Source organism: Notolabrus celidotus, chromosome 2 (genome assembly GCF_009762535.1).
Source record: "Notolabrus celidotus isolate fNotCel1 chromosome 2, fNotCel1.pri, whole genome shotgun sequence".
NCBI lineage: Eukaryota > Metazoa > Chordata > Actinopteri > Labriformes > Labridae > Notolabrus > Notolabrus celidotus.
The window spans coordinates 30,363,315-30,384,549 of NC_048273.1; the positions used below are offsets into that span (position 1 = coordinate 30,363,315).

The 21,235-nt window shown below is 39.2% G+C and overlaps 1 protein-coding gene across 2 annotated transcripts in view; it reads right to left on the reverse strand.

Annotated features, from left to right (window-relative positions):
* Nucleotides 1–21,235, reverse strand: part of atp11b (ATPase phospholipid transporting 11B (putative)) — a 67,392-nt gene that overhangs the window by 22,363 nt on the left and 23,794 nt on the right. Inside the window, exons 12-29 of one of the 2 annotated variants that reach the window (XM_034705374.1) lie at nucleotides 20,026–20,223; nucleotides 19,620–19,778; nucleotides 19,113–19,300; nucleotides 15,991–16,059; nucleotides 15,741–15,814; nucleotides 15,522–15,625; nucleotides 13,655–13,836; nucleotides 10,614–10,817; nucleotides 9,921–10,074; nucleotides 9,721–9,823; nucleotides 9,052–9,197; nucleotides 8,631–8,690; nucleotides 8,074–8,201; nucleotides 6,883–7,021; nucleotides 4,545–4,610; nucleotides 3,266–3,369; nucleotides 1,499–1,664; nucleotides 141–245 (exon numbers count right to left, since the gene is read on the reverse strand). In XM_034705374.1, the coding sequence (XP_034561265.1) occupies nucleotides 156–245; nucleotides 1,499–1,664; nucleotides 3,266–3,369; nucleotides 4,545–4,610; nucleotides 6,883–7,021; nucleotides 8,074–8,201; nucleotides 8,631–8,690; nucleotides 9,052–9,197; nucleotides 9,721–9,823; nucleotides 9,921–10,074; nucleotides 10,614–10,817; nucleotides 13,655–13,836; nucleotides 15,522–15,625; nucleotides 15,741–15,814; nucleotides 15,991–16,059; nucleotides 19,113–19,300; nucleotides 19,620–19,778; nucleotides 20,026–20,223 (2,334 nt within the window). In that variant the 3' untranslated portion in view covers nucleotides 141–155. Of the gene's footprint in view, nucleotides 1–140; nucleotides 246–1,498; nucleotides 1,665–3,265; nucleotides 3,370–4,544; nucleotides 4,611–6,882; nucleotides 7,022–8,073; nucleotides 8,202–8,630; nucleotides 8,691–9,051; nucleotides 9,198–9,720; nucleotides 9,824–9,920; nucleotides 10,075–10,613; nucleotides 10,818–13,654; nucleotides 13,837–15,521; nucleotides 15,626–15,740; nucleotides 15,815–15,990; nucleotides 16,060–19,112; nucleotides 19,301–19,619; nucleotides 19,779–20,025; nucleotides 20,224–21,235 lie in introns of those variants that run through there. The other variant, XM_034705366.1, reaches the window with a different exon arrangement.

Here is a 21,235-nt window from a genome sequence, read left to right on the forward strand (position 1 = left end):
GCTAGCATAGACTATTCCCAAAACTCTAAGGATGCCTCCCAAACAACTTCTCTAGAAATATTGCTTTGAATAAGCACTCCTGGGATCCTTATTTCATCTAAATTATTATTCATGATTTAGCATTTTAGCTCAAGGCTGAATCAGTCTCATCTCCACTACCTAATTTTGCCCAGCTGGCTCTTGGCTCTGGACAGAGGCTGCAGAGCGATGAAGTCATCACCTATCGCCACGCGGTTGGAATACATCTACGCCGGGAGAATAAACAGGAAGAGAGGAGGAAGAGCACATACAGACACACAGAAAGGTTAGAGGTCAAGCATACTGAACCCACTTTCAAAGCTTCGCTTAAACACACAAAGACAAACGGGTTACAAAGGTTAGAGCAGGAACAACACACCAGAACGTTTACACACCACAGGGTTGTTATTTTTCCCCTGAGAAACAAGAGGAGTGTTTTGAAAGGAGGGAAGTAGAAACAGTCTCAAGCTGATCAAATCAATACAGTCACAGTTTGTTGTCTGCAGAGGTGACCATGCTCACTGTGTGGTTGTGTATGTGTGTGTGTGTTGGATCAAAAGGAAGTCAAGCAGTGTGTGGGTGTGTAACCAAACACCATGCAGTTCCTGTAAAGAGGTGGATAACTCATGACCACAGAGAAAATAATGAACTATTTCAACAATGTGATCACAGAGAACACTTCCCCCTCGGTCTCCAGTTACGGTGACATTTCGTTTATTTTCCTCCCCTCAGGCTCTCGTCCTATCACAGGAAATATATAATTTCTATTTTTGTGACACAGGTAGGAATAAGCAATAAATATTTTACACTTCACACCTGACATTTTAACTACTGGAATATGTTCGGCCTCTCCCGTGAAATTTAATCACTTTTAATGAGTTTTACTTTTTGATCCAGAGCCAGCAGGTGTTATGAAGAAAAAAAAAACATCAGTAGAACGGCTTCTCTTCACGTGAAATAGTTGGTTAGATTACCTTAAAACTGTGGCAATGAAGAAGCCTGAGTCCAGTTTGGCCTATTGCATTACATAAAAAAGCTAAATAACTTAACACAAAACCAATTTATCGAAAGAAATGTAAGGAGTGGTCCAGTATCCAAGATTACCAAAACTGTGTTAACTACGAGCAAAGACAAACTTGAGAAGAACAAAACACCTTTAATCCTCAGAGTTCTTAAAGCAGAATTAACATCCAAGCCTGGACAAAAGTGTTTCACTAACAAAGCTACTTAAACAGTGATGTAGATTTCCTCATCCAAGAGAGGATACACTGCACCTTGGAGTCAGGCCAGTCGTCGAAGTTCTAGAACCAACAGATAAAAGTGGCATGGGCCTCTTAAAGTCCCATCCAATTACAAACAGGATACCTGTACCTCTACTTTGTACCAAAGTGTAATCCACTTTAAAGGAAGGACTGGACTTCTTTATAAAAGTCTCCAGCGATCACACATTTTTCATGTCTACCCCTCCTCCCCGTGTTACCTGACTCTTCTGTGTGCTGGTGGGCTGCAGATGTCGATAGAAGACCTTCTTCACAACGTCAGGAAAGAGACAAGTTATGACGATGATGATGATGGCGAACCAGGCTGAACCGCTGGACAGCAGCTGTACGAATACAAAGTACATGTCCTGGGTGTGTAGGAACGGCCTGGATGGAGGAGACAGGAGGAAACATTTACAAGTTACAAATGATACAGATCAGATAAACATTTCTGTATTTTGCTGTCACACAATAAAGGCATCAGTGGGTGATGATTCTGGAGTAATCTGTCCAAGGCTAAGGAAACATCTGGAGCCCTAAACAGCAACCATAAAAGTGGTAAACTAGTGGTTTCAGGCTTTACTGGCACTGGTCTCCCTCGAATGATTTTAATATTCCCTGACAACACAGAGTTTAATCATCTCTCTGGATGTCACAACACAAATTCTGGTCCAGTACCACCAGGATGGATCCGATCCCCTACCTTTTAGATTCAGTTTATTAGATCAGGACATTGCAGACTAATCAACCAGTCAGTGAAATGTGCTGGTGTAAATATACCAGAATGAGCACAACAGCTAAATTCAACTTATAGTTCTAGATAACCCAAGTCTTAGAGGAAGTTTAGCTTCATCTAAGGCAGGGGTTCCCAAAATGTGGGTCGGGACATCCTGGGGGGTCGTGAGACATAAATTGGGGGTCGTGGGATGTCCTCAAGAATGTTGTTTTTTTTAAAGTTATCTAAAAATAGTCAATTTTGCCCGTTATAGTAAAAAAATATCAACAAAAATAGTAGCTAAACTTGAAATAAAACCTTGAAAATAGAAAATGTAATGAGTTTTCTGCCTCTTTCTTTAGATGACTCCTAAGTTCAGGTTTGGTGAACAGTTAATTATCAAAAGCATCAGTGGCAGCAGGTTAATTCATAATGGCACAGGAAAAACAGCCACATGCTCATATAGGTAGACAAATTTCTGCAGACCAGCTAAATGAAGCCACATTAAAGTACTTCCGAGGGACTGTGGGGGTTGCAAGGCTTTGGCATCTATATTTTGGGGGTCACGAGCTGAAAAGTTTGGGAACACCTGCTCTAAGGCAGGTACTCACAAAAACCCTAACACATGACACCTCACAAGACAATCTACAAGACAGCACACAGGGAAGCTCAAAAACAGTGTAGCAAAAAAATCTGACCCATGTTTATGTTACACATGGACTCTGGAAAGTGGTTAAGATTTAGATTGATCAAACTACAAGATGAATACAGTAAGATGCAGGAAGAGGTCTACATTATGAGGAATTCATGGAAGACTGGGAGGTTGAACACATCACATCATAGCACTGGAATTGCTTTGAATCTGATCACAAACAATGTTCAACCAGACCAGGATAATCATGATCATAAGCATAATCAAATATGAGTCTCATAAAGCCTCAGTGTTTTAACTGCAAAGTGGCATGATGGGTAAATCTGGAGAATTCATCAAAACCCTAAGCATCCTTTCAGATACTCTGCACTTAATAATCCCTCATTAGCTTCTGAAGTGTCGATGTATTACTGGCATCAAGACATGAGGAAGAATGTCACTTTGATTTTATATTATTGTGAACCTGTTCCATGATCGCCTAGCATTCATGTCTCCTATGTTTCAGAGGTTTTGTGTTATGCCAACTCTTAAGATTGAGCAAAGACATGATGGCCATGGAAAAGCTTTTTCTTTGAGAATGCTGTGTTGAGAAAAATCATCTTTGAAAGAACCACTTCTTACCAAATGATGCCTCCATAGAAGAGAGAGAAGACGAAGTAGAAGGCGATCGAACCCCAGGTCACAAAATGGTTCATCCACGTCCAGAAATGAGTCTCTAAAGCAAGCTGTCACACACACACACACACAGACACAGACACAGACACAGACACAGACACACACACACACACACACACACACACACACACACACACACACACACACACACACACACACACACACACACACACACACACACACACACACACACACACACACACACACACACATTGAAGGGGAGGGGAGGGGAGAAAACTAGGTGTAAAACACTGAGATGGGGACAGGTAGAGCATCAATAAACCACACCAATCTGTCTCTGAGCAGTAAAAACAACCTTGACCTCAACCAATGACAAATCTGCCCTCATTTATGGTCATTGACATCATCCCAACACTTCACAACACACTGTATTTCATATTGTCACTGTGGCAACACAAGTCCCTGTTGATCTATACTCACTGCACAGCTTCTCAGCTGGACGTACCAAGCTTCATCTACAAGCTGGATTGAGATGTTTGTGAGGGAAAGGCCAAAAAGACGTAAAAACTATCCAACAAAAACACTGTTTCCCCTGTCATATATATATATATTTTTTAGATAATAACCAAATAAATGTTATCCATATCCAAGAAGCTCTTACATTTGATTTGGCAGGTTTAATCTGAGTCTTTCGACTTCTGTGCTTGACTTTGTATTTTATTTATATTTGGGTTTTTTTACCATCTCCTCATTTTCCTTTAATTTGGAGTTGGATCCAAGTTAATTGCTAATCTGTGAACTGTGCTAGTACCCTCTCTTCACATCCTCTTTAACTGGACCAACCACTCGTTCTCTTTCTTTAACTTGCTGCAGCTTTCAATACTAACTATCTCAGCACGTCTGTTTTTTCTTCTTAAGCTTAAGTTAGTACATTTTTATATCATCAAACATAAACATTTTGGAGACTATATATCTTTTCAAAGCATGTTGTATTTGAAAGTGTCTGAAAATTGTGACAACCATTATTAATTTTTACCAAAATCATGTTAATTAGTTACAAAATATTGAGAATTAGGCAGTTGATGAAAGTGACAATGATTTTTGTTCTGTCTTGTACTGAGCAGGTTAGGATTCAGATTTCAGAGATGGCAGCTAAAACACTTGTATTAAGCTGTCAATATATATGTAAAATATCTGACATTTTTACAGTTAATTATGAGACATGGTATTTTAGCTTAAAAGCTTAATATTGGGTGTTAATTACCTTTAATGTGACGGTGATGACCATGACTGTGAAGACAAGCGTTCCAAATGTCCAGTTTCCAAACATCTAAAAAACAGACGCATCACAGATCATAAAAACTGTTAACTTGTTTTCATTGTGACATTATAAACTGTTTTTAATGTATACATATAATAATATGATATTATCATATGACTGACATTTGACTTTGATTGCTTGTAATGTTTCCCAGTTATCAAGTCTCATAAAACTAAAAAAGAATCCCTGTTCTCTTCTTTGATTTAACACTACAGGGTCGGAGTATGGCTGCAAATCATTTCTGCATGTCTCTCATGGCGTCTCTTGGCCTTTACGATGAACAATAGATGCCAATAATAACAGTCACAATTACTTCATCTGTTATTCAAAGGTTTCATGATATTCTGAACTTTTCAACTCAAATCTGTGTGATAACTGGGAGCTGAAACAGGTCAGAAGAGGTGATTCTGAGTGTGTTTAACAGAGAGATAACCTCTCAAAGGCGGCGACCTCAGTGAACAACCTGTGGTGTTACGCTGCCTGTAATGAGACCTCAAGTCTCTCGCTGTGTAACTACCCTCGGTAGCTCTAACACTGCTACTGGAATCACTCCACTTATAGGTTGAGACCTGTGGGAGGCATTGTTTTGTTGCTAGCCAATTCAGGACCCTGCTGGAGTCCAAATGCGGAAAACAGTAAGTAGACTATGATAAACCTAAGGAGACAGCCTGGGTCAACGTTCTGCTTTGTTTATACATCAATGAATGACAATCAAGTTGTGACAAAGCTGCTTTGCATACTCTTTGGTTCCCTTACTTTATTTATCAGGGCTATCTTTAGCTGAGTCCATTTTGAACCTCCCACTCTGTCAGATCAATCTTACAGCATCCCAGATTTATAACACCTTTTGTATTTTGTTAATCCAACTATAAATTAAAGCTGCTGTTGGTAGGAATGGTGTAAAATATGTTACTTTTTTTCTGCTGGGTTTGAAGAAAAGGTTATAATGCCAATCGGTACTCAATGGTAAGTGAAGTAATTTGAGACTATTGCAAAATCTCTGTGTTTTCCAATGCCTTTGTATCAAGTTATTATTGTTATTATTTCCCTTGCTCCTGTTATGACGGCCCAATCGTAGCTAATCTCCAATCCTCTGTCCTGATTGGTTAAGGAGCTGCCCCTACTACGTTCTCCTAATGTTTATAAGTCCGGCACTATCATGACTGTACACGCCGATCTGTGTTGGGTGGCTAAGAGGAAATCTGGTATGGAGGGATAGTGTTGACATTCAAAGTCCCTCTCTCTGAACAGACGTTTACTCTGTGACTACCAACAGTAGCTTTAAAAGTCAGAAATATATGAACCCTTGATCAAGTTCCTCCATGCAGAGGAGCTGTGTGACAAATTCTCTCTGCATCCATTAGCCTGTGAGACAGATCTATGCTGTAAAACAACACAAGGCTGTATCAGACAAGTATGAAAGTACGATTCATTTGGAGGATTCTAAATTGATTACAATCACAAGAATCATTAGGACTGATGGGTCGTTACATGTTTCATAACTGCCATCATCAGCCTCATCTCACATTTTCAAAATGGAAATTAAAATTGTTTTCAGTATAGTGCAGGGTTCTACTTACACTTCAGCTACATGTAAATACACATTTGAGTACAGATGAGATGATATTTCTGACATTGTTTACAGAAGTGAAATAAATTGAGGAATCATCCTGACATTCCTCTCATTAACCCCCAAAGGAGACATGCATTCAACTGTGGAGCAGACTCTTACCAGCTGCCTGTTAGCTCGCAAGATCTGAAGACATGCACAGCGTGAAGGCAGAAGAGGAAAACAGTAATCAACAAAAGATAGAAGAAAAAGTCAAGCCAGAGGGTGCATTAAGAGTGAGTGTTTTCTGAAATACCAAACTTCAAACAGAGAGAAAGATGGAAGAGATATGCAGCAAGAAAGCAGAGAGGAGGAAACAGATTCAGTGAAGAGCCAGAGACACAAATTATAAAAGATTAAGTTACTTCTGAACAAGTGATAGACATACATGCTGGCACACGGATATAGAAAAACAGACTGAACATAAGGCTGTTAGACAAAAAGACTGAATGAAAAGAGTTAAAGAGCAAGATTAGTTGAAGGAGTGAGTAAAGAAAGACCAGCAGGCAACCAGCCCGATTAATACCAAATACTCAACATATTTAAACACAATCACTTTCTCTTTGTTCTCCTATCCTTTCCTCAAATCATTCACTAAAAATCATAACACACACACACACACACACACACACACACACACACACACACACACACACACAAGCAGACACACACCTGTCCGTTGCCCATAAGCGAGGTGTCCTCTCCCATCAGTATGTAGGATCCGAAGAAGAAGACAAAGGCGTGACAGAAGCCCAGCAGAGTCCAGTACAGGAATGTTCGGAAAGACAGCAGAGAGTTCTTGCTGATGTCCCTGCAGGATACAAACATTTCAGAATCTGTTACAGAACGTTCCTGGATGGAAGCACACTTTGGTTTACTGCACTGAATAAATGAATAGTTGGTAATTTACAGAGTGATTCAGGAAAAAGGTTTCCTGAATTATTGACTAAATAGTATGCGGGTGGAAACAAACTTCTTTTTCCGTGATCTTAACTTTAACATGTTACATAAAGCTCTGATGAGTTGTGAGGTCAAAAACTGTACATGAAGATGGTGTAGAATAAAACAAGATAATGATACTTTCATGCTGCTCTAGCTAGGGTTGTAGTCAAGACCCTATCAAGACAAGACCAAGACATTTAGGGATCGAGACCGAGTCAAGACCAAGACCAAGGCAGGGCAAGACAGAGACAAGACCAAAACCATATATATCAATTAAAATTATTATGAGGGTTAACAAAATAAAAGACTTCTGTTAAGTTTAAGTTTGCTTTAAAATAGAATTGACAGAAACAAACAAGGTTTGGGTTTATCTTTGTTGCCTTTCTTTTGAAGCGCTATGAGACGTTTTTTCATTTTGGTCTTCATTAGTTTAACTTTCACTTTAGATTAAAGTTAAAACTGTGTTTTCTGTTGCCTGTGATCTCAGGAGAGGTAAGAGGTTGTAGCGGTAAATGCGCAGGATTGCTTTGTTGAGCCTTTCTTTGCTAATAAGTTGTGTGCATTTTTTATTGTCTTAAGATAATATTTGTAGTGTTTTTATCTGATGGGTTATAGGTGTTGACACAGAGTGCATCAGTTGTGGTCTTGATATAAAATATGGAGTTCGCCCAGTCCGAAACCTAGACAAGGCCGAGTACAAATGCTTTTGATTGCGAGACGAGACCGAGACATTAAATAAGTGGTCTCGAGACCGGTTTTGAGACCAAGACCGGTCTGGAGTACTACAACACTAGCTCTAGCCTCTTTGTTCATGGCAGACATACAGATTTATTGCATACATTAACAAACTGACCAAAACAGCTTCATATAGAAAGGCTCATCTCTATAGCATACCACCCTTTAGATTACATATAAGCTCACCTGTACAGGCCAGGTTTACTCTGCAGAGTGTGTGGATGGACCAGCTGTTCAAACAGACTGTACACCAGGATGGGCAGCGAGGTGAAGCAGATGTTGTACAGTGTCAGATAAACACTGTCATACAGGGTCTGGGATGGACAGAGACAGTGTTTCACTCAACACAGATCTATTAGCAGAAAGTGATCGACCAAACTCGTCTGACCTCACCGAAAAGATTAAGGAGGCAAAAGAATGGCAGGAACCTAATCCACTATAAGACATTTAGTGATGACAATAGACATAAAAAGTTTTAAGGCTGTGATTTTTATATTTCTCACACATTTTAATTGAAAATGTCAAATGTGCAAATTTAAAGCAACATTAACTCTAAAAATAGAGCAAAAGTCATGAAAGTGAGAAGTTCAATTTGGTTCAGCCTCAAATTAAAAATTAAAACCATGTGTATAATTCAGAGAAGCATTTCATTAGCCCAATGAGAGACTGTGACATCAAAACCACAAACAAATCTAACAATGGGATATGGGGGAGTGGAGAGATGGAGAGATAAAGAGACTTACTTGTTGTGAAAACAAACAGAAGAACTGGTATAAAAACTGGGGCGTGATAAAACACACATTCTAGAAAAGACAGAGTGAATGAGAGAAACATTACAAACGTTGCAGTGAAAGGAGACATGGCTGGAGAAAGTCTTAACTGCAGCATCTAGTTTTCTATTCTATATAATAAATCCATTATTAAAATGTTTTGAATGTATTAGACTCTCGAGCTATTTTTTCGGTCAAACTATCTGATTTCATTTTTATGAGATATTAATTGTGAATTACTGTGTGGGTCCAAAAAAAAAAAGGTCAGGACATCTTCCTGCTCTTTGGGAAACACTGAACTACGACTATTAAATAATTAGAAATGTGTGACAAGAAGATCCTCTCATCCAGCCTCTAAATGTTTGATATTAAATGTATTCAAAATATCTCTTACCTTGTAGAAAAAGTACTGTACAAGTGTAGCTATTCGAATGTAGTAGAAGTGACCGTGGACCAGCAGTAATTTAGCCAGGAACTTAAACCTGGCAATTGCATAGTCACTGTTTCTCACGGCCTGACGACCCTCCTTTCCCATGATACCTGGAGGCACATGCGCACACATGCAAATTAATATACACTACCAGTCAAAAGTTTGGACACACCTTCCCATTCAATGGTTTTTATTTATTTTAATTATTTTTGGCATAGTAGATTAATACTGAAGACATCAAAACTATGACACAATCTGGTTTTACCATAATCTGGATTACAACAGTAGTCAAATAGGGCTATCCATTGTGTACTAACCCTACCTCTGAACAACACAACTGACCAAGAGTGTGCAAAGCTGTCATGAAGGAAAAAGGGGGCTACTTTACAGAATCTAAATTATAAAACATATTCTGGTTTGTTTAACACTTTTTTGTTCATTAAATAATTCCATGTTCTTTGATAGTTTTGATGTCTACAGTATTAATCTACAGTGTTTAAAATAATCAAAATAAATACAAACCCTTGAATGAGAAGGTGTTCCCAAACTTTTGACTGGTAGTGTATATTGGATGATAGGTTGCAGAAAGCAATCAAGAATTGGTGACTCGTATTTTGTGTGACAAAAGCTTACCTATGCCTACATGAGCTTCTTGTATCATACTGACATCATTGGCTCCATCCCCGATAGCTAGTGTGATGGGCTTCTCCGGAGAAGTTTTTAAAAGACGAACCACCTGAAGAGAACAAAGTCACATTGACATCTGGAAGTGTGAGGTGTGTGTTTGGCACGGTGTGTGAGTGATGCTTGTGTGTATTGAAGAGGGCTGGTACCTTAGCTTTCTGCAGTGGGGCCATGCGGCAGCACAGCACAGCTGAACAGTTTTTACACACTTCCATAAAGAGCTTCTCGTGTTCCCTCAACGCTAAGGAGAGACTTGCACCATCCACCACTAACCCGTGCTGAATAACGTGGTCCTCTTTTATCCTGTAGAACAATGGGGAGAGAGAGAGAGGGTCAGAAAAGAGCTGAATATGAGAGGAGCTAGAGAGGAGGAAAATTCAACTACTCAGGCAGTCAGAACAGAATCTTGAAAGTTACAAATTGGACAAGATACTTCAAAGACAGGTATTACTCCAGGGAAATTTACTTGTGTTGGATATTAAACATTATATATTAACAAATATAGTATACATCTTTTTCTTTTTCCAATATGTGAGCTGCAATCTTTTCTGGTATTCTGTCATAACCGCAGTTGTTCCCCTGCTGCTCGGTAATACTCAAGAGATTTTGGCTGAAATCTGATGATTTTGTTTGTTTTGAAAAAAATAACAAGTTAATGTCCAGACAGTTTAATCTTGATGCAAACATAAATAAGACAACTATCTGTGGTATCCTATTAAAAGCACACTCCTTATTTACTAGGTCAGGAAAGCAAATTATTTCAGAATACAAAGATCAAGATGCATTCGAAGACACAGTGTACACACACTCTGATAAAAAGATGCAATTTCATACACACTCACCTTCTGGCTAATCTGCGGAGCTGCTCAGCACACTCGTTGTCAGAGCGCTGCTGCAGAAGCTCCAGGATGTTCATGGTTCTGTGGAAGTGGCCACACGACAGGCTGACGCTAACTGCGGTCTCATGTTTATCCCCTGTCAGCACCCACACTTTGATCCCTGCCAGCCGCAGAGCTTCAATCGTTTCCTGGACCTTGTCTTGGAGTCTGACAGAGACGGGGAAGAGAAACGATGTAAACCATGTTATTGAACTCAATGTATTGTATAATGACCAGTTTGAGTGATTTTTTTTTTTGTGTTAGTCTTGATGTGGGTGTTTTAATGTGTTGCAGCCGAGCCCTAGAGGTTTTTAAGTAAACTTAGGTATCAGTAATCCAAAATCTATTCAGGAATAATTCTTTATTTCTCTTGTTTATAAGTCTGTGCAGGCAAACCTGCTTCAAAACACACAAATCAAAAAATCTCACCATGGCTACATAGAATCGTAACCATAGTTTCTTCATTAGCAATACATGAAACAAGGGTTTGTGGTGTCTGTGGCTGCCTTGGTGTTACTCACGTCCAATGAGTGGAGAAGGATTTAAACAGACTGAAACTCAGCAGTAGAGAGTTCCTTTCAGAACATTTATCATATTTATGACTGTACTTAATTTCACAAAAGAGACTAATAGACAATGAAATTGTTCTAATATCCCCATGGCTATCAGCGTTATGTTATTCATATTAGACTCAAAAGGAATGAAGTTTTCGGCTAGTGTTTCACAGTAAAGGAAGCCTTTTGATTGTGACCGCGTGTGCCTGAGGAGAAATTCATTCCAGCACAGAAAAGAGACAGAGAGCAGCAAAGAGATAAACGGGGTGAGTGAAGTGAGAAGCTTATGCGAGGAGCAGATGGTGAGTGAATGCAAACACATATCAGCATTCATTTCCACAGAGGCTCAGTGAGGTGATGTTTCCCTCTTTCTGCTGACTAACACTGTAGGCTGAAGCTTCTCCTGCCCACTCTGTTATTGTTTCTGAAACATGTGATACCAAATCTTTCATAACAAACTCTTCATGTTCAGATATCTTTACTGCATCATTAAATCTTTACTTTGGTTATTCAGTTTTACTTTTATAATTAAGAGCTACTCCTTTCTATTTCAAGTAGATCATGAAGAACCTGTTAGCTTGTGAGAGATCCTTTCACAAAACTGTCTAGAGTGGAGCTTAATCTGTCTCTGTGAGGCAAAGTAGCTCTTTAAACTAAATGGTTGCGTGAGCATCCTAAGAGGCTCAAAATGACAAAGTTAGCATGCTGATGTTTAGTTAACATATTCCCAGGTCTCCCACTCAGTTTATCATATCAGCGCACCAACTTTTGCAACAAAAAGTCTGAGAGTGAGGGGGATGAGATTACCTTCCACATTTTGTGTGATGATAGCACGGATCACCAAAATAGGTTTCTTAAAGAGGGGGCTGAATTATTATACAGAAATATATGCCAATCATTCTAATAGCTGTCAAAATATTTATATATGTTTAAAACCAGTCGGACTGCCCGTGATATAAAAGGAAAAGCTGGAAAATCACAACAGTCAGGAAGCTAATCTTCTCTAATTAAGTCTGTAGCACTCAGTACATGTCAGATCAACATCACCATCCATACGGCAACGATACACGGCTGGAAAGGCAAAGGGAGGAGGGAAACCTACATCTAAAATAACATTATGAAGATTGCTGTGAAAGCTAACCACGCAGAAATAGAGCATATGTTTTATCCATACAGGAACTATATATTGTTGACTTACTGCCTGAGGCAACATATGGTGAAAACACGTGTATTACATAAGTTTACATCAAACTGTGTGCTGAGTATTCATTTATAAGGTATGTACTTTTAGATGATAGTCAATGTTTGTGGTTTACATTTTATATTTGATGTAAGTTTCTCCCTCCCATGTTAAGAGTCTGGGTGTCATCCTCGACAGCACACTGTCATTCCAGTCCCACATCAAGAATGTCACTCGGTCAGCATACTTCAATCTCCGAAACATCTCTCGCCTGCGTCTGTCTCTCTCCCCCAACAGTACTGCCATTTTGGTTCACACCCTGGTCACCTGCTGCCTAGACTACTGCAACTCCTTTCTTTTTGGTTTACCAGAAAAATCCATCCATAAACTTCAACTGGTTCAAAATTCCACTCATCACCAGAACCCCCTCCACCAGCCACATCACACCTGTCCTGCAGCAACTCCACTGGCTTCCCATCAAATACTACATCATTTTTAAGATTCTGTTTCTCACTTTTAACGCAATCAACAACCGAGCTCCTCAGGACCTCATTGAGCTCCTCCATACCAAAATACCCACCCGTAGTCTCAGGTCCTCCTCTTCCACCCAACTCACCCTCCCACCTGCTCGCTCGACCACCATGGGGTCGAGAGCCCTCAGCCCCTCGGCCCCCCGCCTCTGGAACTCTCTCCCCAAGGACTTGCAAAATTCCACCTCTCCCACCACCTTCAAATCCCACCTCAAAACTCACCTTTTCCACCAAGCCTACTCGCTTTAATTTGTCTTTATGGGACTGGAATGACTTAACTTTCACTTTCATCATGACTCCACTTTCCTTATTCTAGTATTGCATTGTTATTCTGTTGTATGAATGAGTTTATTTACTGTTGAGTGTTGTTTTTTTTACTGTTGGTATGTTGTAAGGTGACCTTGAGTGTCCAGAAAGGTGCCTATAAATAAAAAGTATTATTATTATTATCATTATTAAGTAACTACACTATAGCGTCATACTTTTTAAAATCTAGACTCTAAACTCTTAACTTTCCATATATGCATTATTTCTTACCTTGTACATAGAAAACTGTGTAAGATTGTTTTTGTTCAATTACCCACTGCACCACACTCCCTGTTTGTAATGTACTGCTTCACTACAAGATTAACTCCTGGCATGAAACACTTGTAAAGCACTGAAACCTGAATAAGGGAATGAGAGCTGGTTTTCAGGAGGAAGAACTCTAATAAATTCCAATTTATTCATCAGTCTCCATACTTGTCCTCCACCCCCGTTGCTCCCAGCAGATGCAGGTCTTTCTCGATGTAGCTGAAGGCCTCCTGCAGTCTCTCCTCCCTCTGCTGCAGCGCAGTGCGGGCGGCGTTCAGACGCCTGTCCACATCGATGTACTCCTCTGGTCTGAAATGGCGACATGCTACCACTAAGGTCCGCAAACCTTTCTGCAGTGAGAGGAAGAAGGTTGATAGTGTAGAGAGAAAAAACAAAAACAAAGAGAGAAATGAGTCAGAATATGTGAACAAATATATAAAGTAGAAATAAACAAATTAAGATAATAATGTACATCATAAAACACAAGTGTATGTGTAGAGGAGTGGTAATCATGAGGAAGTCAAGAGGATGTGGATAAAATAAGAAGAAAAGGAAATGGGTAGCAATGTAGGCAGAGAGAAAAAGAACATAAAAACAAATTATCGAAGCTCAGCTTTAAATCACAGAACCAGCCTGAGGGGTAGACGACCACAAATCAACCCAGTCCAGAGCACAGAGGCCTGGGTACTGATGTCCAATGACATGATGCGGGGACTGGATACGTGTGTGTTACAGTGTGTGTGTGTGTGTGTGTGTGTGTGTGTGTGTGTGTGTGTGTGTGTGTGTGTGTGTGTGTGTGTGTGTGTGTGTGTGTGTGTGTGTGTGTGTTTGTGTTTGTGTTTGTGTGTGGCTGTTGTAGTGAAGAATTTATAGTCTAATGGGAACAGAGAACAAAAGAGCCAAAAGTAATCACCACAACAGTGGAAAATGCCAGGCGCACATAGAGACACGAAACTGTAAAGAATACTGAACAAAAGGCATTTCAGAGCACAATGTTTAAAGGTTTCCCTGAGAGGTAGAAGAGGAATTTTTAGCACAGCAATATTCTTTAGGATAATACATATGTGGTGTACCAAGTATAAAAAAATGTGTTTCCTGAAAATTAGACTGCAAACATTGACATAGATTGTCCAACAAATTCGACAAACTTCATTATAGACAGGATGGAACTAAACACATATGTTTGTTTTATCTTTCAGAATGAAGTCTGTACTAGGGACGTCAACAATTAATTGAGTATCAATTAATTGATTGTTAAGAACTTACTCGAACAATATTTTTTTTTTTCTATTTTCTATCACATGGATCAAACATCATGTGGTCTTCTATTTCATTCAGCTATCAGGGCGGAGTTTTAAGTTTAAAGCATGTTTCGATGTGAATCAGCTGGTGAAGGTGTCACGCTCAGCTGCAGCCCCCAGCTGAGTGACAGGTCTCCACGAGACCTTTTTTCCTCCGCCGCTGGACTGATTTATGACCCGGTTGTGCTCCCGGCTGACACCTGACCACGTTCACATGCTTATTTTTCTCAATAAGAACGAGTAGAGGGAAAACTGGACACTGTGAGTCTAAAATATGTTTCTGTTCAGTTCCCTTGTTGAAGTCTAAGCCTTCACTTTTAGGACTCTATGTCCGTGGAGATTATGAGCCTGCTCCACATGTTGATATTCAGCGTGTTTAACATTTTGAACACCTCAATATGATCAGTAGATATTCAGTACTCTCAATTATAAACACTGTGTTGTGAAATAAATTTTGATTCAGGGGATAAAAACGCATTTGGCATTGTTTTTGACATGAAAAATGTTTACAATTTTTTAAATGATTAATCGATAATTCATTGTTAGCATTTACAAAGATCGATCACAGAAAATACTTGAAATTTACATCCCTATTCTGCACCGTTGGCCACGTATAAGAATCATATCAGTATCATTTCTGCTGAGCACTACCTATTGTGTTGATGTGTATCAAAGCAGTATGAGAAACATTTGTGGACAAACTACTGAAACAACACACATTGTAGGACTCTTACCAAGGCAAACTCATCAACATGGAGTCTTGTCTTTTCTATCTCACCACTGGTGGTGAAAGGCAAGATGGCTGATTCTGCACCCTTGGTGAACAGTACCTGTCCCCCTTCGCAGAACAAAGCACAAGATAAAGGTGTCATTAGTAAAAAAAAGATAAAATGTTAAATACTATGACGGTTATCTCATCAATATATCCAACAACACTGAGTTACTGAAGTTACCTGAGGGAGTTTGCAGTATGACACTCATCCTCCTGCGGTTAGCATCGAACTCTAATACATGAAGAAGTTTATATCTAAGAGAGGAAGCAAAGACAGGAAACTATGTTATGACGTCACTTCACACTCACAGGACAGATGTGTCACTCTTTTTCACAGGTAGCTTACGTAAACATTTCAGCCTGCAGTCTCAGTGACATGATTTTGTGACATGAGTGACATTTAGGAAACACTGATAGGAAGGATGACGTACTTCTCTGACTTTCCAAATGTTTTGATCTCCATTGTTTCTCCATTGCTGAGAGTGAAGGCCACTCCGATCCTGAGGAGGGAAAGACAGCAGTTCAAGCAAAGAGTCTTTAAGGAATGGACAATTTGACTTTTAAAATACAGTCTGGAATACTTTGAAGGAAAGTGAACCTTTCAAAGACAAAAAAATGACCAATTAGAGCCACATCAAGTTAAAAACATGTTGATTGTTAGCCCTCTGAGGCGTGGACTGTGTGGGCTTTTTCAAGCAGACCTGAAGTTTTGGTTCATGTGCAGCAGAACAAAGTGCAAAAAGGCTCAGCTCTGACAATCTGTTGATTAATAAATGTGCCCTCCATCAGTCACACAGCTGGGCTCATGGATGCGAAACAGCTTTGCTAATTTGAGTGAAGCCTACCAACAGCTCAACAAGTATTACTCTGCTTCTTCAGTGAATCACATTGTTGTCTGAATTTGTAGTGGCACTACATGGCTCTGGAATATCAATTCTCAGTGTGACTAAGACAGAAATTCCCACAACCCCCTTTACACTGCCTAATTTTTTTCCTCACACCTGTGCGCTTGGCACCAAAGTACCACACAGGTAGCCAGAGCACATTTAAAGGTCAGGAGGTGGATGGAGCCAAGTTTGTATTGGATGTTGCTCCAAGGATACAGAGCCGCCAGTCGCTCAGATATAAATCTTCCTCAGCCTAATGGAGGGAAAGTGCCCTCCGGTAACGACTTGAGATTTTACACCACAAAATTATGCGTATTCCAATTTTTTGTATTTTTTTTATCGACATCCTGTGTTTTGTGATGTCTTATAATTAATTGTATGTATTTTCAGAATATGTAATACACCTTTAATTCCATGTTATGCTAACCAAGCATTTGAACTGGGAAAAAACTACAATGTGCCAAGATGTTTTGTGTGTTATGTTCATTGGTGTTACATGTCAGTAAAAAATACACTTATATAAAAGCCACCTCCTGTGAATAAATTACAGTGTTGGTGGACACTCCATGTTGAGATACATTATTTATGATGTTCTAACATCAGCTAAGTGTTATATACACTTGCGATTACTGAGGTCATGGTTCCAACTGTGTCTCCCTTCAGTTTAAATCAACAAAGATACACTGTTTGTGGCTCGATAGAGCATGGCGGCTCCGGGTCAGCCGCTCACTGCTCGACATAATTTAATTTGATGGTGGGAAAGCTACACTAGCCAGGATCACTGACTTCATGCATCACGAATCCTGAAAGTTTTGTAAAGCGCCACAGTCTGACAATTCTGATGGGGGAAACAGAACTGCACTCCTTACTGCTCAGTTTTCGCATAGAAGCGGAGGAGTTTTAAAACTTAGATTCCCTTTGTCAAGCTTTTTAATAAGAAGCTGGTCAGTTTTTATGAATGTTTTTTCTCCTTTCTGTCCCCACACAGTGTCTCTGAGGACTTTTCTACCATTCCCTTGACATGAAATTGTTGCCTTGGCTATATATCTGTGGCAAAAAAATGAAGAAGTGAGTGAGAAAAATGCTACTTTCTTTCTGGCCTGCACTCTAACCTGCATAAGCCTTCAATCTCCCACAACAGCTGACATTGTCAGAACAGAGGGCATCGAGGAAAGAATCACAGCAAGTCCAGAGCCAGGATTTATTTCATAGCAAGAAACGGCTGCATTATGACATGGGTTTTTATGGCTAAACTAAAACCAAAGCTGTATGCTGATGGTCCTCACTTGCTCTGGAAAATCACATATCACTAATAGCATACACACTTATACCTATCATAAGATTTGAGTTTTTTGTTTTTGCATTATTTGTTTTTAGTTAGTATTGTTTAAGCTGTACTGAAAGCAGTCTGCAAGACCGCAAATCACATAAAGGTAGGGATAATATTTCTTTAACACCTCTCTGCTTTTTTCCACGTCATTGTTTCATCTTCCTGTCTCACTGATCACTGTGTTTATGGGCTCTTTTCTGATTTAAGTAGTTCTCTTGTTCAAGGTACAGGTATGTGACTGATCCTGCTTCAGTCCAAAGAAATAAAATTGACTGTTCCTGCTGGGAAAAGAGACAAATGGATGCAGCTCCCTAAAAGCCTCGCATGTGCAATCAAACAAAGTAATGTAAATCATCAGTCAGCGTGGGGGTTAGGGATGTAAACTATTAATCAATTATCGATTAATCGATTGTTAAGAACTTACTCGCAACATGCATTTTTGTTTTCAATTTTCCGTCACGTGGAACAAACATCATGTGGTCATATTTCGTTCAGCTATCAGGGAGGTGTTTTAAGTTTAAAGCATGTTTCGATGTGAATCAGCCGACTAAAGGTGTTGTGCACAGCGGAGATGCTCAGCTGGCGGATGGGGCTGTGCATCAGGTCTCCACGTGCGCTTTTTAACGAGGTTTAAAACGCAACTATTGCCAACAACGACACGGACACAATGGTTGACAAGTTTAAACAGGACATTTCCCCTCCTTTAGATACAAAGCCAACAGTCTGGTGGGAATTGCTAGTACGCTATGTTTGCAGACCAGCAACATCAGAGTCGTCTGAGCTTTTCTGCTGCCGGACTGATTATGACCTGGTTGAGCTCCAGGCTGACCTGACCGCGTACATAGGCTCATCTTCTCAATAAGAACGAGTAGACAGAAAACTGGATACTGTGAGTCTGAAGTACTTTTCTGTTCAGTTCTCTTGTTGCAGCAAAACAACAATTAGTAGTATGCGCCTTCACTTTATAAGACTGCAGAGAATATTTTTTATGAGCTTAATCGTTGATATTCAGCGTGTTAAACATGTTGTACCCATATTCAATATTGACAGTTATATGCATTTTGTTGCTGTGAAAAATAGAATTTAGGTGACAAACAACTTATTTAAAATGTTTTTTGATATAAGAAAACTATTTTCTTTGCAATTTTTTAATGTACAATTGATTGTTAACATTTCCAAAGCTCTATCACAGAGAATACTTAAAATGTACATCCCTAGTGGGGGTTGAACTCAGAGAAATACTGGATAAATAGCTATTGTGTGGATTTTCTTTTTTTTTTCAACTTGTCATAAAGTGTAATTATTCCATGTTGGAGAAGTTCTGATGTAACTTTACCTTGCTGCTGCCTCTACCAAAGCTTTCTCATCTGGAGAAGAGGCGTAGTACTCCATGTGACTGGAAGAGAAACCGTTTACTTGGGAGAATGGGTCTCCTCCCCCAACCAGACCATCTGGCTGGTCGTAGCTGATCTGAACCGTGTGACACAATGACACCGCTTTCAGAAACAACAACTCCTCGCCCATCTGGATGGAGAAACCACAAGGAAGGATGAGAAGAGAAGAAAACACAGATGTTTTTACTTTTGGTTTTGCAGTAATAAACATTGGATTTCAAGCCCTAGCAATTTAACAGTATCTTTGTTGCATGAACGCATTAATCCAATTATCTAATGTTGATTACAAAAATGGCCTGAAGCAAAAAAAACATCTCCAAGTTATGAGGTTAATTTGTTCAGATGCTATGGTTGTTAGTTTAATGGCTGCAAAGAAACCAGTACATATTCACATTATGTGTCAGTTAAAAGGAAACTAATGAAAAGTGTGTACTGTATATGTGAGCTACCAGTTGAGGCGCTGAACCATCTGGTGAATCATCAGTCATCCCCTCAGGCACCAGTTTGCCGTTAACTTCCCTGTACTTGGTTCCGTTGATTGAACACTCGCGGAACTGCATCTCGTTTTCCGTTAGCGTACCTGTCTTATCTGTAAACACATATTCCACCTGCAGGAACAGATATAAACAGAGATTAAGCTCCCTTTTATCCTCTGGCAATACCTTTTATATGCTGAATATATGCTGAACTTCACTGCAATTAAGATACAGTAAAACAATACAATCATACATTTTTTTAAGTTTCATAAAACATCAAATAACATACATTATATAGTGAATATTATATCTGACTGGAAAAATGTCATATTTTCCATTTACATTGTTTGAATAGCAAAACTGCACTCATGCTCTATACCTGTCCCAGCTCCTCATTGAGGTCAGAGGTGTTGACCTGAGCTTTCTGGTCGGTCTCCTCATGATAAAGGTCCAGATCCCAGCCAATGAAAAAGGAGCCCAGGAACTTTTGCATCTCCACAGTAACGTAGAGTGATATAGGGATGATGAAATTATAAAGGACCAGAAACGCCAAGAAGTCTGAGATGAACTTCAAGATCTAAAGAGGGATGAGAGTAAATTTGATTAGACTACGACAGAAGAGGAGAAAAAGGAGGACAAGAGGTTAAAACATTGATTTTACATTAGGATAACAAGATCAGGTTGTATTAAGTGTTGTTGTGGTAAGATGGAGAGATGAAGGACAAGAAAGGACAGAAAATAACAACACAGGGGCCTAAAACAGAAAAAATAAAATAAAAAATGAAAGACAATCTGTGTGTTAAATTAACTTTTGAAATGTAAACATGTATTTGATGACTTAATGTTTTATCCTTAGAAAGATTTGAAAAAAATCTCCATGGGTTGACTTTTTATTTAATGTAAGCAAGCATTAGGGATATTTCATCTGACAGGATAATACAGGTATGTGTTTTTGTTGTTAAGCACAAAGCAATTAAAATAAAAACTGTAGTCAACTTCATTTGGAGAAGTGAACAAAAATATTTTGATCATCCTGTTTTTGTTTGAAGAATGTGTTTTTTGCTTTTAGTTCCCTTTCTTGTACATACAGTACTACATTTTGTTTCAAGTCCATTTTTTTCATCACACTTTGCAGTCTCCATTTCACACTCTAAGTAATTACTCTAGAAAGTGGAAAAAAAATATTAAGATTACAAAAATAGAACATCTAAGCCACACACAGAGTGATGGTGCTTCAGTACTGATCCTTCTAAATCAAAGCAGACAGGGTAATTCATTCCCATTAAGGATCTAATTACTGTATGTGACAGGAAAGGAAAGTGAGAGAGGACCAAAGACTGAAAGAGTATCAAGAGGTGTGCAGAAAAAACTGATCATATTGGATATGGAATTAAATTCTGAAGAACTTTGTAAACAAAATTAAGAAAACACACTTTTAAACAAAGTTTGTGCCTGATGTGAGGGCAGGAAGGAGACGCAACAAGAACTGCTTTACTTTTAAACTGAAAATGCTGTTTGGAGCTGGATACTGTGTCTGAACTGAAGACAATGAGGTATAAACTGTAAAGCTGCCCACATCTTTCTGGATC